The 18,408-nt window shown below is 45.1% G+C and overlaps 1 protein-coding gene across 3 annotated transcripts in view; it reads left to right on the top strand.

Moving 5' to 3' along the window:
* LOC121573459 (SH2 domain-containing protein 3C) overlaps nt 1-17,757 on the top strand; it is a 130,574-nt gene extending 112,817 nt beyond the window's left edge. For all 3 annotated transcript variants that reach the window (XM_041885464.2, XM_041885466.2, XM_041885465.2), the window contains 10 exons: nt 281-409; nt 8,236-8,388; nt 8,634-8,911; nt 10,506-10,627; nt 11,434-11,969; nt 13,861-13,976; nt 14,259-14,430; nt 15,009-15,120; nt 15,234-15,452; nt 16,689-17,757. In XM_041885464.2, the coding sequence (XP_041741398.1) occupies nt 281-409; nt 8,236-8,388; nt 8,634-8,911; nt 10,506-10,627; nt 11,434-11,969; nt 13,861-13,976; nt 14,259-14,430; nt 15,009-15,120; nt 15,234-15,452; nt 16,689-16,864 (2,013 nt within the window). In that variant the 3' untranslated portion in view covers nt 16,865-17,757. The remainder of the gene's footprint in view (nt 1-280; nt 410-8,235; nt 8,389-8,633; nt 8,912-10,505; nt 10,628-11,433; nt 11,970-13,860; nt 13,977-14,258; nt 14,431-15,008; nt 15,121-15,233; nt 15,453-16,688) is intronic.
* Nucleotides 17,758-18,408: the final 651 nt, after the last annotated feature.

The following is an 18,408-nucleotide window of genomic DNA, read 5'->3' as shown; positions in this document are numbered from 1 at the left end:
TTGGAAGAAGGTAGGACATATATTACTATATAACAGACAGGCAGAGTACTGTAAACACACACACACACGTAAGAAAGGGTTTTGGTTAGAAATGTTTCACATTGGGTAAAATAAGAGCTTTCTTGAAATCAGGTCAATGAGTGTTGGATTCCATGTACTGTATTGTACTGTATGTGTGTGTTTGTCTAATGAATAGTACCAGTATAACTAGCATCACTGCTGTCCTGCTAGCCTGGGGTGGGACCGTCTGTCTCAAAGGTTTCCTGTTTTCTCCCTCTAGTTCTCCAAGGATAAGTATCTGCTGGAGTCTCCACCAGAGAAACTACGCAAGGAGCTGGAGGAGGAGCTGAGACTCTGCAGCAGCGATATCAGGAGCCATGGCTGGTACCATGGACACATCCCACGAGAGGTACACACACACACAGAATATATACATACACACACACACACACACACACACACACACACACACACACACACACACACACACACACACACACACACACACACACAGAGTATATACATACACACACACACACAGAGTATATACACACACACACACACACACACACAGACACAGAGTATATACATACACACACACACACACACACAGAGAGTATATACATACACACACACACAGAGAGAGTATATACACACACACACACACACACACACAGAGTATATACATACACACACACACACAGAGTATATACACACATACACACACACAGAGTATATACATACACACACACACACACACACACACACACACACACACACACACACACACACACAGAGTATATACATACACACACACACACACAGAGTATATACATACACACACACAGAGTATATACATACACACACACACAGAGTATATACATACACACACAGAGTATATACATACACACACACACAGAGTATATACATACACACACACACACAGAGTATATACATACACACACACAGAGTATATACACACACACACACACACACACAGTATACACACACGCACACTAAAGCTGGGTGATGTGGAGAAAAATCCAGATCACGATAAATTGCCTAAATTGATGCAATAATGATAAATAGAACAATAGGTTTATAACAGTAATATGATATAACAATGTGCACCACAGTTTTTAAAAACGATCCCTTAAACTACTACAACTAGTGTGATGGTTGTAGACATCAATTGTCCCATTAACAATCAGCCATATTAGCAAACTTATTTCATTTCAAACTTATCGTAATGAACGATATCAGCAAAATGCCTGCAATAAGTGATCGTGTCGATCATTTTCGGTGTATCGTCCCAGCTCTAACACGCACGTGCACACACACACGCAACTGCAGGCTTACACACACACAAAGTGCACACACATACACATAAGCAGGCATGCACAAACACACGCACACACACACACACACGCACACACACAAAGAGTGCAATCTACTAATATTCACCTGCCGTTGTTTTCTTAGTTGGTGACGTTTAATGCACAATAAAAGCCCTATACTTGCATTCATACTAGCCTTACACCTTCCACACTAGAATTGATTGGCATTCTTACTGATTAATTTACAAAATGAACAGCTTTCTTTTAAAACTGCAAAATCCAAAACTTGTAAAAAGTTCTTCACCCTGGATTGACATTAATTTGGAAACAGGGTTAGGAGGGCACAGCTGTGTGTGTCTGTCTGTTGGCGCTGGATACATAACAGTATCAACAGCTGGTGAATACACACACATACACACACATCGGTGTGGCTTCACTGTCCTCCTGACCCACCCATACTCCTCTCTCTCTCTGTAGTGTGAGTTAAACCATCTGTGAATCTCCCTCCCTGTGAGGCTCCAGCGCACATTAACATAATGCTACATTCATACTGGGGTAAACAGACAGAACAGGGCTTATCCTCGCTGCTAAAACAATACACTGTGTCTCCATGGTGATGGCTCCCATGCAGGCAGCAGCAGCAGCCTGTCTGTGTATGCAGTGCTCTTGGTGCTGCTGTCTCTGGCCTGTAGTAACAGCACCCCCTGTTGGAGATAAGGAGAAATGCTTTACAATGGTATCACCGTCACTTAGACATGGTGCTACAGTATATTCTATATTATAATCTGGTGCTGATTGGCTGAAAGCTGTGGTATATCAGACCGTACACCACAGGTATGACAAAAAGTTACTTTTTACTGTTCTATTTACGTTGGTAACCAGTTTATAATAGCAATAAGGCATCTCGGGGAGTTTGTGGTATATGGCCAATATACCACACCCCCTCGGGCCTTATTGCTTAAGTATGTACCTATTTATATCAAGTAGGATCTTTTCACATTTTATTGTGTTACAAAGTGGGATTACAATTGATTGAATTGTCATTTTTTTTGTCAACAATTTACTCAAAATACTCAGTAATGTCAAAGTGGAAGAAAAATTCGTAAAAATAAAAAATGATTAATGCATTTTTTTATAACAAAAATATAGTAATTGCATAAGTATTCAGCCCCCTTGTTTAGGCAAGCCTAAATTAGTTCAGGAGTAACATTTGGGTTAACAAATCCCATAAGTTACATGAACTCAGTCTGTGTGAAATAGTAGGGGTTGACATTATTTTGTAATGACTAACCCTTCCTCTGTCCCCCATACATACAACATCTGTAAGGTCACTCAGTCAAGTATTGAATTTCAAGCCCAGATTCATCTACAAAGACCAGGGAGCTTTTCAAAAGCCTCAAAGAAGGGCAGTGATTGGTAGATGGGTAACAATAACAAATCAGACATTGAATATCTCTTTAAGCATGTTCAAGTTAATAATTATGCTGTGGATTATGTATTAACCACCTAGACACATCGAAGAGACAGTCGTCCTTCTGAACTGAGCTGCAGGACAGGAATGAAACTGCTCAGTGATGTTACCATGAGGCCCTTGGTCATTATAAAAGAGTTACAGAGTTCAATGTCTGTGATGGGAGAAAACTGAGGATGGATCAACAACATTGTAGTGACTCCACAATAATAACCTAAATGACAGAGTGAACAGAAGAATACAAATATACAGAATAAAAATACTCCAAAACATGCATCTTGTATGCAACAAGGCACTAAAGTAATCCTGCAAAATAAACACAGCAAAGGAATACACTTTTTGGCCTAAATGCAAAGTCTTATGTTTAGGGCAAATCCAACACAACACATCACTGAGTAACTGCCTCCTTATTTTCAAGCATGGTGTTGGCTGCATCATGGTATGGGTATGCTTGACATAGGTAAATACTGGGGAGTTTTTCAGGATAAAAGGAAATGGGATGGAGCTAAGCACAGCCAAAATCCTAGAGGAAACCCTGCTTCAGTCTGTATTACACCAGACACTGGGAGAGGAATTCAACTTTCGGCAGGACAATAACCCCTCAGGAGACTAAAAAGATTTGGCATGGGTCCTCAGATCCTCAAAAAATTCTACAGCTGCACCATCGAGAGCATCCTGACTGGTTGCATCACCGCCTGGTATGGCAACTGCTTGGCCTCCGACCGCAAGGCACTACAGAGGGTAGTGCGTACGGCCCAGTACATCACTGGGGCAAAGCTTCCTGCCATCCAGGACCTCTATACCAGGCGGTGTCAGAGGAAGGCCCTCAAAATTGTCAAAGACTCCAGCCACCCTAGTCATAGACTGTTCTCTCTGCTACCGCACGGCAAGCGGTACCGAGTGCCAAGTCTAGGTCCAAAAGACTTCTCAACAGCTTCTATCCCCAAGCCATAAGACTCCTGAACAGCTAATCATGGCTACCCGGACTATTTGCACTGCCCCCCACCCCATCCTTTTTACGCTGCTGCTACTCTGTTAAGTATTTATGCATAGTCACTTTAACTCTACCCACATGTACATATTACCTCAACTACCTCAACTAGCCGGTGCCCCCGCACATTGACTCTGCACCGGTACCCCCCTGTATACAGTGGGGGAAAAAAGTATTTAGTCAGCCACCAATTGTGCAAGTTCTCCCACTTAAAAAGATGAGAGAGGCCTGTAATTTTCATCATAGGTACACGTCAACTATGACAGACAAATTGAGAAAAAAAATCCAGAAAATCACATTGTAGGATTTTTAATGAATTTATTTGCAAATTATGGTGGAAAATAAGTATTTGGTCACCTACAAACAAGCAAGATTTCTGGCTCTCACAGACCTGTAACTTCTTCTTTAAGAGGCTCCTCTGTCCTCCACCCGTTACCTGTATTAATGGCACCTGTTTGAACTTGTTATCAGTATAAAAGACACCTGTCCACAACCTCAAACAGTCACAATCCAAACTCCACTATGGCCAAGACCAAAGAGCTGTCAAAGGACACCAGAAACAAAATTGTAGACCTGCACCAGGCTGGGAAGACTGAATATGCAATAGGTAAGCAGCTTGGTTCGAAGAAATCAACTGTGGGAGCAATTATTAGGAAATGGAAGACATACAAGACCACTGATAATCTCCCTCGATCTGGGGCTCCATGCAAGATCTCACCCTGTGGGGTCAAAATGATCACAAGAACGGTGAGCAAAAATCCCAGAACCACACGGGGGGACCTAGTGAATGACCTGCAGAGAGCTGGGACCAAAGTAACAAAGCCTACCATCAGTAACACACTACGCCGCCAGGGACTCAAATCCTGCAGTGCTTGACGTGTCCCCCTGCTTAAGCCAGTACATGTCCAGGCCCGTCTGAAGTTTGCTAGAGTGCATTTGGATGATCCAGAAGAGGATTGGGAGAATGTCATATGGTCAGATGAAACCAAAATATAACTTTTTGGTAAAAACTCAACTCGTCGTGTTTGGAGGACAAAGAATGCTGAGTTGCATCCAAAGAACACCATACCTACTGTGAAGCATGGGGTGGAAACATCATGCTTTGGGGCTGTTTTTCTGCAAAGGGACCAGGACGACTGATCCGTGTAAAGGAAAGAATGAATGGGGCCATGTATCGTGAGATTTTGAGTGAAAACCTCCTTCCATCAGCAAGGGCATTGAAGATGAAATGTGGCTGGGTCTTTCAGCATGACAATGATCCCAAACACACCGCCCGGGCAATGAAGGAGTGGCTTCGTAAGAAGCATTTCAAGGTCCTGGAGTGGCCTAGCCAGTCTCCAGATCTCAACCCCATATAAAATCTTTGGAGGGAGTTGAAAGTCTGTGTTGCCCAGCGACAGCCCCAAAACATCACTGCTCTAGAGGAGATCTGCATGGAGGAATGGGCCAAAATACCAGCAACAGTGTGTGAAAACCTTGTGAAGACTTACAGAAAACGTTTGACCTGTGTCATTGCCAACAAAGGGTATATAACAAAGTATTGAGAAACTTTTGTTATTGACCAAATACTTATTTTCCACCATAATTTGCAAATAAATTCATTAAAAATCCTACAATGTGATTTTCTGGATTTTTTTTCCTCATTTTGTCTGTCATAGTTGACGTGTACCTATGATGAAAATTACAGGCCTCTCTCATCTTTTTAAGTGGGAGAACTTGCACAATTGGTGGCTGACTAAATACTTTTTTCCCCCACTGTATATAGCCTCCCTACTGTCACTTTATTTTACTTCTGCTCTTTTTTTCTCAACACTTTTTTTTGTTGTTGTTGTTTTATTTTTACTTTTTTTTGTTTAAAATAAATGCACTGTTGGTTAAGGGCTGTAAGTAAGCATTTCACAGTAATGTCTGCACCTGTTGTATTCGGCGCATGTGACCAATACAATTTGATTTGATTTGATTTAACCTACATCACAAGGCCAAATCTACACTGGAGTTGCTTACCAAGAAGACAGTGAATGTTCCTGAGTGTCCAAGTTACAGTTTTGATTTAAATCTGCTTGAAAATCTATGGCAAGACTTACTGTCTAGCCATGATCCCCAACACCTTGACATTTTGAAATGAATAATGGGCAAATATTGCACAATCCAGGTGTGCAAAGCTCTTAGAGACTTACCCAAGTAGACTCACAGCTGTAATCGCTGCCATGGGTTTCTAGCATGTATTGACTCAAGGAGCTGAATACTTATGCAACAACTACATTTTAGTTATTTAATTGATATCATAAAAAAATATATATATATATTTTTTTTTATTCCACTTTGACATTACAAAGCATTTTTGTGTAGATTGTTGACAAAAATAATTACTATTAAATCAATTTGAATCCCACTTTGTAACACAATAACATTTGAAGAAATCCAAGGGGTATGAATATTTTTGCAAGGTCCTGTAACAATCCTCATAGGAAAGCTTTTTTGTATAGGCTCTGTCTCAACTCTTTGGATAACCAGTATGTAGCCTAGCCCCTAGATACGTTTCCTAGAAGACAACTTACAGTGAGGAAAAAAAGTATTTAGTCAGCCACCAATTGTGCAAGTTCTCCCACTTAAAAAGAGGAGAGAGGCCTGTAATTTTCATCATAGGTACACGTCAACTATGACAGACAAAATGAGAGAAAAAAATCCAGAAAATCACATTGTAGGATTTTTAATGAATTTATTTGCAAATTATGGTGGAAAATAAGTATTTGGTCAATAACAAAAGTTTCTCAATACTTTGTTATATACCCTTTGTTGGCAATGACACAGGTCAAACGTTTTCTGTAAGTCTTCACAAGGTTTTCACACACTGTTGCTGGTATTTTGGCCCATTCCTCCATGCAGATCTCCTCTAGAGCAGTGATGTTTTGGGGCTGTCGCTGGGCAACATGGACTTTCAACTCCCCTCCAAAGATTTTCTATGGGGTTGAGATCTGGAGACTGGCTAGGCCACTCCAGGACCTTGAAATGCTTCTTACGAAGCCACTCCTTCGTTGCCCGGGCGGTGTGTTTGGGATCATTGTCATGCTGAAAGACCCAGCCACGTTTCATCTTCAATGCCCTTGCTGATGGAAGGAGGTTTTCACTCAAATTCTCATGATACATGGCCCCATTCATTCTTTCCTTTACACGGATCGGTTGTCCTGGTCCCTTTGCAGAAAAACAGCCCCATGCTTCACAGGTGTTCTTTGGATGCAACTCAGCATTCTTTGTCCTCCAAACACGACGAGTTGAGTTTTTACCAAAAAGTTCTATTTTGGTTTCATCTGACCATATGACATTCTCCCAATCCTCTTCTGGATCATCCAAATGCACTCTAGCAAACTACAGACGGGCCTGGACATGTACTGGCTTAAGCAGGGGGACACGTCTGGCACTGCAGGATTTGAGTCCCTGGCGGCGTAGTGTGTTACTGATGGTAGGCTTTGTTACTTTGGTCCCAGCTCTCTGCAGGTCATTCACTAGGTCCCCCCGTGTGGTTCTGGGATTTTTGCTCACCGTTCTTGTGATCATTTTGACCCCACGGGGTGAGATCTTGCGTGGAGCCCCAGATCGAGGGAGATTATCAGTGGTCTTGTATGTCTTCCATTTCCTAATAATTGCTCCCACAGTTGATTTCTTCAAACCAAGCTGCTTACCTATTGCAGATTCAGTCTTCCCCAGCCTGGTGCAGGTCTACAATTTTGTTTCTGGTGTCCTTTGACAGCTCTTTGGTCTTGGCCATAGTGGAGTTTGGAGTGTGACTGTTTGAGGTTGTGGACAGGTGTCTTTTATACTGATAACAAGTTCAAACAGGTGCCATTAATACAGGTAACGAGTGGAGGACAGAGGAGCCTCTTAAAGAAGAAGTTACAGGTCTGTGAGAGCCAGAAATCTTGCTTGTTTGTAGGTGACCAAATACTTATTTTCCACCATAATTTGCAAATAAATTCATTAAAAATCCTACAATGTGATTTTCAGGATTTTTTTTTCTCAATTTGTCTGTCATAGTTGACGTCTACCTATGATGCAAATTACAGGCCTCTCTCATCTTTTTAAGTGGGAGAACTTGCACAATTGGTGGCTGACTAAATACTTTTTTCCCCAACTGTACTTACAGTCAATTAAAGCATGCCTTCATTTTATGCTACATATCTGAGACCTATAGGAGTCTCAGGGTGCATAATAAATTGTCTTTGTGCCAAACTGTGATTTTAAAGCCACTTTGTGTGCAGTTCTATTTACACAGGAAAAAGGGAGCGGAGTTATCCAAATGTTATATAAGGAACCTTGTAACAATGTAATCATAACTTTAATGATGCTATAGAATGATCCACGTAACAATCTTAAAACACTGTTATTATAAATGTGCCACTGTTACTAAATAACACCCCTTCCCTTCGGTCGACCTCCAGGTGTCAGAGACGGTGGTGCTGCGAAACGGTGATTTCCTGATCCGTGATTCGCTGATAAATGTGGGCGACTACGTCCTGACGACCAGGTGGAACCACGAGGTTCTGCACTTCAAGATCACCAAGGTCCTGGTCAAGTCCAGCACTGAGTCTAAGGTATGTGTTGTAACTTACATAATTTACATAATGTTTGTTTGTAACTTTACTGTTTTGAATGATTTAGTTATTTTGGGGTAAAACAATTCTTACAGTTAAAAACTATTTAAAAGTACAAAGAATCCCAGAGGATGACACATGAAAAGCATGAAAAACACTTATTTCCAATTTGTTAACAACAAGCATACACATGTCCATTTATTTAACATTTTATTGGACAATAAAGATTTTCAATTCAATTCCAGGTCCAGTACCTGTTAGAGAAAGACAGCTTCGACTCTTTACCTGATCTGATGAGGTACTACGTGGCCGGGCGGCGGCCTGTCTCCCAGCCCAGCGGAGCCCTGATCTACTGTCCAATCATACGCACCCTCCCCTTGCGTTACCTGGAAGCAACGTTTGCCTTAGCCAATAGCAGACACGGCCTAGCCCACTCACCATCCAGTCAGAAAGGAGCGTACATCAAGAGGAGGAGCGTGACCATGAACGACGGATTGACCACGGACAAGCTGATACCTCACAGGTCAGAGACTAGAGAGAGAGAGGGAGCCTTTCATAGATCGTTACACCATCTACTTCTTGAGATTCATGTGTGTGTATGTCTGTGTGCAAGTGTATGTACAGTATGTATGTGTGTATGTGTGTGTGTCTCAGTGGTGTAAACCAGATGTTTCATTGCCCATTCATTCCCATTGTGTGGTCAGTGACGTGGAGTCCATCAGTCCAGTGGAACCACCAGTTTCCCCAGTACCAGTCCAAGTACCTGCACCAAAACCAGAAGCAGTACCAGTTGTTCCAAAGCCAGAAGTGGAGGCTGCTGTTGTGGGGTGCAGGTGGTGTGTGTGAGCCCGTTTGGGTCAGAACACTGGTGTCATGACAGAGCACTGACCCCTTCTCACTCTCACCCCCTGCCCCAGATTCACTGAGAACATGTGTATACTGTAGCTACATGGCTCTGTGTTAGACTAGCTGCTACACCAGTCACTCTGACCTCTGACCTCTCTCCTTATAATGCATGTCTCTTTCCTTCTCCTCTGCACAGCAACCAGGATCTGAGTGTAGGAGAGATCCACCTTAGCCTGGTCACAGATCTGTTTGTGTTGTCTTGTCAACTCTTTGTTTTGTCTTGTCAACTCTGTGTTTGTTGTCTTGTCAACTCTGTGTTTGTTGTCTTGTCAACTCTTTGTGCTGTCTTGTCAACTCTTTGTGCTGTCTTGTCAACTCTTTGTGTTTGTTGTCTTGTCAACTCTTTGTATTTGTTGTCATGTCAACTCTTTGTGTTGTCTTGTCAACTCTGTGTTGTCTTGTCAACTCTTTGTGCTGTCTTGTCAACTCTTTGTGCTGTCTTGTCAACTCTTTGTGTTTGTTGTCTTGTCAACTATTTTTATTTGTTGTCATGTCAACTCTTTGCGCTGTCTTGTCAACTCTGTTGTCTTGTCAACTCTTTGTGCTGTCTTGTCAACTCTTTGTGCTGTCTTGTCAACTCTTTGTGCTGTCTTGTCAACTCACTCTTTGTGCTGTCTTGTCAACTCTTTGCGCTGTCTTGTCAACTCTGTTGTCTTGTCAACTCTTTGTGCCGACTTGTCAACTCTTTGTGCTGTCTTGTCAACTCTTTGTGTTGTCTTGTCAACGCTTTCTGTTTGTTGTCTTGTCAACTCGTTGTGTTTGTTGTCTTGTCAACTCTTTGTGCTGTCTTGTCAACTCTGTGTTGTCTTGTCAACTCTTTGTGTTTGTTGTCTTGTCAACTATTTGTGCTGTCTTGTCAACTCTTTGTGCTGCCTTGTCAACTCTTTGTGCTGCCTTGTCAACTCTTTGTGCTGTCTTGACAACTGATATGGTCATTGTCTTGCCAAACATAACAGTAATCATAAGAGTTGGTTATGCAGCACAAACAGATCTGGGACCAGGCTAAGGTTGACCTGTGTTTCACCTCTTCACAGTAGACCAATTGGGTAAAATGTATAGCTGGCACTTAACTTACGAGATGACTTGATTTGGAGCGTTGCTAAAACTTGCTCGATTCAGACACATGTTTCAGACCAGACAACATACCCTCCATGGGCCCACAGCCATATTAAAGACCAATGGAAAACGAGTGTGTTTGTTGGTGTTTGCAGCTCCTCTACTATTCACAACCACAAGGACACCATTAGGAACTGTACTCTGAGTATGGACCTCATCCAAGAGTATCGCCGTCCTCCAGTAGGGGAGACACCTCTCTCCCCAGCCTACAGCCACAGTGAGTCCTTTCTATGGAGATTATTGAATTATTAAGAGATTATGGAGATTATAGATAATTCATTGAGATTATTGCATACTGTGTGGGTTTGGTGGTCCTTTTGATTGAGCCTTTCTGGACTGCCAGATGGGAACTTTTGGGGGTTTGCACTTTTGGAATAGTCCATTGGGCCCATTGCACCATGCAAGCTCAATCAATCAAGCGCAGCTGAAGTACATTGAGTGTACAAAACATTAAGAACAGCTTCCTAATATTGAGGTGCATATTTTGCCCTCAGAACAGCTTCAATTCGTCGGGGCATGGACTCTACAAGGTGTTGAAAGTGTTCCATAGGGATGCTGGCCCATGTTGACTCCAATGTTTCCCACAGTTGTGTCAAGTTAGCTGGATGTCCTTTGGGTGGTGGACCATTCTTGATACACACGGGAAACTGTTGAGCGTGAAAAACCCAGCAGCGTTGCAGTTCTTTACACACTCAAACTGGTGCGACTGGCAACTACTACCATACCCCGTTCAAAGGCACTTACATTTTTTGTCTTGACCATTCACCCTCACAACACATACACAATCCATGTCTCAATTGTCAATGCTTAAACATCCTTCTTTAACCGGTCTCCTTCCCTTCAGCTTCACTGATTGAAGGATTTAACAAGTGACATCAATAAGGGATCATAGCTTTCACCTGGATTCACCTGGTCCAGGTGTTCTTAATGTTTTGTACACTCAGTGTATTTGTAAGAAAACCAATACTATTTGTGAACCCAGGTCTGGAATATACATGTGTAACCCTCTGCTTCTCTCTCCAGTCCACAGACACAGAACCCAGTCAGGGGGTAGACTTCTGGCCGTGGTGCCCCCCTCGCCAATTCTGAGACGCTCCAGCGACCCCCAGCTCAGCCCTGGCTCCAACAACAACCTACCCGACATGCTAGCAGCCAGCTCACACTCCACCCCGGCCCACTGCTCCTATATAACCCCAGCAGAGGGCTCCGAGACGGGGGGCAGCTACTGCGACCTACGGCCCACCCCGGCCCTCTGTCCTGAGGCTCCCTGTGCTGCCGGCATGCCTCCCACACCTCCCGCTAAGAGCTACGTGGAGCGGCTGCGTGTGGAGGAGGGCCGAGGGCCTGCCCCAGGGAGGGAGGATGGGGCTCGGGGAGAGGCGTTCAGCGCCCCCCTGGTGGAAACAGCCTCCTCCTTCAGACCAGGGAAGTACCTCTCGCCCCTGATGGCCTCGGAGAACAAGCCCTTAGAGATGAGCATTCTGAAGAGGGTCAAAGAGCTTCTGGCGGAGGTGGACGCTAGGACGGCTGCTAAACACATCACCATGGCTGACTGCATGGTATGGACACCGCGCACATACAGGACATATAGAGAGACACGGGCACAAACACACGCAATACGCATATACCATCCACACTTTATTAAAGCTAGAGCTCATATCTAAAACCGAAGCAGGCTAACGGTTTGTTCCTTGGGCCTGTGAACATAACTCAGTGATGTCACCAATCCCAAATGTCAGCCACAGTACTGTGTCAGAGTGTTGCTCAATGAACTCCTGTTAACAGTGGAGCAGCAGAGAGCAGAGAGGTTAACACAGGGATGACTATGCTATCCTCAGATCTATTTACTCTACTCATTATTTGGTAACATTTGAATTAAGAGACAATTAACCACCAGTCTCAGTGACTGTGAATACATTAAATTAGAAATTACAATAAACCCTTCCCCTCGCTCCCTCCCTCCCTCCCTCTCCTCTCCTCTCCTCTCCTCTCCTCTCCTCTCCTCTCCTCTCCTCTCCTCATTTCCTCCCTCTCCTCTCCTCTCCTCATTTCCTCCCTCTCCTCTCCTCATTTCCTCCCTCTCCTCTCCTCATTTCCTCCCTCTCCTCTCCTCTCCTCATTTCCTCCCTCTCCTCTCTCTCCATTTCCTCCCTCTCCTCTCCTCTCCTCATTTCCTCCCTCTCCTCTCCTCTCCTCATTTCCTCCCTCTCCTCTCTCTCCATTTCCTCCCTCTCCATTTCCTCCCTCTCCTCTCCTCTCCTCATTTCCTCCCTCTCCTCTCCTCTCCTCATTTCCTCCCTCTCCTCTCTCTCCATTTCCTCCCTCTCCTCTCCTCTCCTCATTTCCTCCCTCTCCTCTCCTCTCCTCATTTCCTCCCTCTCCTCTCCTCTCCTCATTTCCTCCCTCTCCTCTCCTCTCCTCATTTCCTCCCTCTCCTCTCTCTCCATTTCCTCCCTCTCCATTTCCTCCCTCTCCCTCTCCTCTCCTCATTTCCTCCCTCTCCTCTCCTCTCCTCATTTCCTCCCTCTCCTCTCTCTCCATTTCCTCCCTCTCCTCTCCTCTCCTCATTTCCTCCCTCTCCTCTCCTCTCCTCATTTCCTCCCTCTCCTCTCCTCTCCTCATTTCCTCCCTCTCCTCTCTCTCCATTTCCTCCCTCTCCTCTCTCTCCATTTCCTCCCTCTCCTCTCCTCTCCTCATTTCCTCCCTCTCCTCTCCTCTCCTCATTTCCTCCCTCTCCTCTCCTCTCCTCATTTCCTCCCTCTCCTCTCTCTCCATTTCCTCCCTCTCCTCTCTCTCCATTTCCTCCCTCTCCTCTCTCTCCATTTCCTCCCTCTCCTCTCTCTCCATTTCCTCCCTCTCCATTTCCTCTCTCTCCATTTCCTCCCTCTCCTCTCTCTCCATTTCCTCCCTCTCCATTTCCTCCCTCTCCTCTCTCTCCATTTCCTCCCTCTCCATTTCCTCCCTCTCCATTTCCTGCCTCTCCTCTCTCTCCATTTCCTCCCTCTCCTCTCCTCTCCTCATTTCCTCCCTCTCCTCTCCTCTCCTCATTTCCTCCCTCTCCTCTCTCTCCATTTCCTCCCTCTCCTCTCCTCTCTCTCCATTTCCTCCCTCTCCATTTCCTCCCTCTCCTCTCTCTCCATTTCCTCCCTCTCCTCTCCTCTCCTCATTTCCTCCCTCTCCTCTCCTCTCCTCATTTCCTCCCTCTCCTCTCTCTCCCATTTCCTCCCTCTCCTCTCCTCTCCTCTCCTCTCCTCTCCTCTCCTCTCCTCTCCTCTCCTCTCCTCTCCTCTCCTCTCCTCTCCTCTCCTCTCTCTCCATTTCCTCCCTCTCCTCTCCTCATTTCCTCCCTCTCCTCTCTCTCCATTTCCTCCCTCTCCATTTCCTCCCTCTCCTCCCTCTCCATTTCCTCCCTCCCTCTGTGTTGTGCTCCCTCCCTCTGTCTGTGTGAAGGTTGCAAGAATACTGGGCGTTACCGAGGAGATGCAGAGGATGATGGGAGTGGGCTCAGGACTGGAGCTGTTGACTCTTCCTCACGGACACCAGCTGAGACTGGACCTACTGGAGCGGTAAGGGTTAGGGTGGTAAGGGTTAGGGTGGTAAGTGTTAGGGTGGTTAGGGTTAGGGTGGTTAGGATTAGGGTGGTTAGGGTTAGGGTTGTGGTTGAGGGTTAGGGTTGAACCGGGATATGGACATGAAGCTAGGGTTAGCGTTCGAGTTGAGGCTAGGGTTAGGATAGAACCGGGATGTCTACATGAAGCTAGGGTTAGGAGTAGGGTTGTCGTTGATGCTGTTCTCTTCCAATTCTTCCTTGTTTCATCCTCCTCTCCTCCTCCCTCCCTCCTCCTCAGGTTCTATACTATGTCTATAATGATGGCTGTGGACCTGCTGGGCTGTACAGGCAGTACAGAGGAGAGGGCTGCTCTGCTCCATAAGACCATCCAGCTGGCTGCTGAACTCAAGAGCAACCTGGGGAACATGTTCGGCTTCGCCGCTGTGATGAGAGCACTGGAGCTACCACAGGTATGGACCAAACATATACAGTACACACACACACACACACACACAAAGACACACACACACACACAAAGACACACACAGACGCAGTAATACACACACAGACACAGTAATACACATAGACGCATTAATACACACACAGACGCAGTAATACACACACAGACACAGTAATACACACACATACGCAGTAATACACACACAGACACAGTAATACACACACAGACACAGTAATACACATAGACGCATTAATACACACACAGACGCAGTAATACACACACAGACACAGTAATACACACACAGACGCAGTAAGACACACACAGATGCAGTAATACACACACATACGCAGTAATACACACACATACGCAGTAATACACACACAGACGCATTAATACACACACAGACGCAGTAAGACACACACAGATGCAGTAATACACACACATACAAACCCAAATATCGGTAGAGGGAACATAATTATCTATGTGTTATATTGGCTCATGCTATTATATTTCTCTCTCTCTTCTCTTTTTCTTCTCTCCTCTCTTCTTCTCTCCTCTCTTCTCTCACTCTCTCCGTCTCTCTCTCAGATCTCTCGTCTGGAGCAGACGTGGATGACGTTACGTCAGAGACACACAGAAGGAGCCATCCTCTATGAGAAGAAGCTCAAGCCTTTCATGAAGAACATGAACGATGGCAAAGGTATGGAGTTGGTGTGTGTGTGTGTGTGTGTTTCTGCGTGAGTTGTGTGTTTGACTTGCACAGGACACTGGTATCTGTGTGTAGATGTGTGTTTCTCTCTCTGTGTGTTCCAGAGAGCACTGTGCTGTCCAACACCTCCTTCCCTCATGTGGTTCCTCTGCTGTCTCTGCTGGAGAGGAGTGTGGCTGTGGGGGAGGGGCCAGGGGCAGGGATAGAACCCTGGGAGAAAGTGGAGGCGGGGGTTGACGTGGTGATGTCACACCTGGAGGCGGCCCGGACCATCGCTCACCATGGGGGGCTGTACCGCACCAACGCTGAGACCAAACTACATGGTAAGGCCTGTGGGAGCTGTGTGTGTGTACGCGCTGTGTGTGCGCTGTGTATGTGTTTGACTTGCACACACACACAAGGTCGGTTTCCCGGACTTAGATTACTGTCAGACACTCAGAGAATCTCATTCATCATTCGATAATCACAGACTCATTCAATCTTCATTGGAAGTGCTTTTTAGTCTAGTGACAGGTTTAATCCAGGTCCGGGAAACCATTAAATAGAGTAATAATAGTATTATAGTGTAGTGTGCCGAATCAGCTTTATTGCCATATTGTTATGGACTAACCACTAAGGGCTTGTCTGAGTAGTGGATGTTGTGCATTGATTTATTTGACTGACTAATAACTGTAGTGTTGCGGTACATGTTGAAGTTGTTGTGTTGCTCCTTGATGCTGAGGCATCGTATTATCTGACGGTGTGTGTGTGTTCAATATGATGTATATAATGGTTCATTGACATTGATCTGAAATAATGGTTGAGATGTTGGTTGTTGTGGTATCTGTGCTAGTGTGGTGATGATGGTTACAGTATGTTGACATTTATCACTATCTGTTCTTATTGATTCCAGTCTGTAGTGGCGATTCCCTATGAAAAGCCACTGGCACAGGAGAGAGCTGTCCATAACACGTCCACATAAATCAGCTTTCCAAACGTTACTCTTTTTGGGTGAAGTTCCCATTTATTGCGCATATAAAATATAAATAGCTCATATTCCTATACAAAAGGTGCAGAGAGATGCATTCTATAAGCTGTATCTGTGATACGGTAAGAACTGTATGTGCTCTCCTCTCACCTGTGCTAACCCTTCCTGGTCACCTGTGCTACCTATATACACACGTGACCAGTGACCCATGACCCCAACATATAGGGCCCTCTAGTGTACAAAACAAGTCAAAATAACCCTTGACAGACAACATATACACAGCACATAAACTGGCCAAAATGGCTCCTACACAGTCCCTGGCGATGAGTGTATTGAGCAGGATGTCAATAACTATCTTAACTGTGTTTTCCACAATGTCTGTAATATTGATCAATCACTCTCTTTATTTCTCTTCTCCTCTTATGTTCTGGTGTCTCCTCTCTCCTCTCCTCTCCTCTCCTCTCCTCTCCTCTCCTCTCCTCTCCTCTCCTCTCCTCTCCCTCTCCTCTCCTCTCCTCTCCTCTCCTCTCCTCCTCTCCTCTTCTCCTCTCCTCTCCTCCTGTCCTCTCCTCTCTCTCCTCTCCTCCACCAGGCTTCCAGGAGAGGGAGGAGGTTCTGGAGATCTTCCGGACAGAGTTCCAGATGAGGTTGCTATGGGGAAGTCGGGGGTCGCAGGGCAGCCAATCAGAGCGCTATGAGAAGTTTGACAAAGTCCTGACCGCTCTGTCTTACAAGCTGGAACCTATTGTACGCCACAGTGAACTATAGCACCCATCTCACTGAACACCCCTATACACAGCACAGCACTCACAGTGGTATGGCCCGTCTCCCCACACTGCTGCTGTATGATTCCAATGTGAATACAAGGGGAGGAAGCAGCTAACAGACACAAGAGAATGGACTGAGAGAGGATTAGGGTACACTAAAAGAGAAGGAGCGTCTCACTGTATATCCCCCAAAAAGGCACAAAGGGCTTTTTCAGAGCTCTTAAACAGTGTGGGAACCTACATATTCTGCCTATCTTCAAAGTACAGATAATTGTATGGTGTGCACTTAGGGTCAAACAGCGCAGGGGAGGGAGTAGAGGGAAGAGGAAGCTCTGATTTGTCTCAAACCTCCCTCATTAGTACTGTCACACTCTGTTGTATCACCAACTTAGAGACAGTCATATTTAACACAATGTTTGTGCTCTTCAGGACACCTGTATCATAGATATAAAACGATCTCTCTCTATGACCTGTGTCACCAGACCTCGGCTTCAGACTGAGAGGTAGTGTGTTCTAGAATCTGTTGTTCTTGTATAAACTCTCTGCATGGCTGCCTTTCATTCCATATTCCATCACGTCCCCTGCAGTGTGCTCAGACAGTCTCTTATCTATCTGTTTTGAACAAGTCATAATATATGTTATGTTTCCAAATCACATCAGCTGTCAAAGAGAGTGATTGATCAATATCCCAGACATTGTGGAAAACACAGTCTAGTTAAGATAGTTATTGACATACTGTGCTCTGCCAAAAAGCCTTTTCTCTCTGTGGACTTTGTTTGTGTGCTGTTCTTATGAGGGCTCTTCTGAGAAGCATTCACCCCCCTCTCCTTTCCTCCGTTTCTGGCATGTCATAAATGTTTCTCAAATCAAATCAAAATCAAATTGCATTGGTCACATATTTAGCAGATGTTATTGTGGGTGTAGCGAAATATTTGTGGCATGTCATAAATGTTTCTCGCATGTCATTAATGTTTCTGGCATGTCATTAATGTTTCTCGCATGTCATTCATGTCAATTGGTAGTTACAGTGTTGTCCCATCGCTGCAACTCCCGTACAGACTTGGGAGAGGCGAAGGTCGTAGGTCGAGAACCATGCGTCCTCCGAAACACGACCCTGCCAAGCCGCTCTGCTTCTTGACACACTGCTCGCTTAACCCAGAAGCCAGCCACACCAATGTGTCAGAGGAAACACTGTACAACTGGCGACCGTTGCTAGAGCGCGATGGGACAAGGACATCCCAGCCGGCCAAACCCTCCCCTAACCCGGACGACGCTGGGCCAATTGTGCGGCGCCTCATGGGTCTCCCGGTCGCGGCCGGCTGAGACACAGCCTGGGATCGACCCCGGGTCTGTAGTGACGCCTTAGACCGCTGCGCAACTCGGGAGGCCCGTCATTAATGTTTCTGGCATGTCATTCATGTTTCTGGCATGTCATTCATGTTTCATGATGACTCCTGTTTAAATCATTTGAGCATGTTTTTTTCCGCACTTGTCACACACACACACACACAATTAGAAATACCCTTAATCCACTCTCACCTGTTT

The sequence above is a fragment of the Coregonus clupeaformis genome, chromosome 9 (assembly GCF_020615455.1).
Source record: "Coregonus clupeaformis isolate EN_2021a chromosome 9, ASM2061545v1, whole genome shotgun sequence".
In the NCBI taxonomy this organism is placed as follows: domain Eukaryota; kingdom Metazoa; phylum Chordata; class Actinopteri; order Salmoniformes; family Salmonidae; genus Coregonus; species Coregonus clupeaformis.
This window is presented reverse-complemented; position numbering and strand designations above follow the sequence as displayed.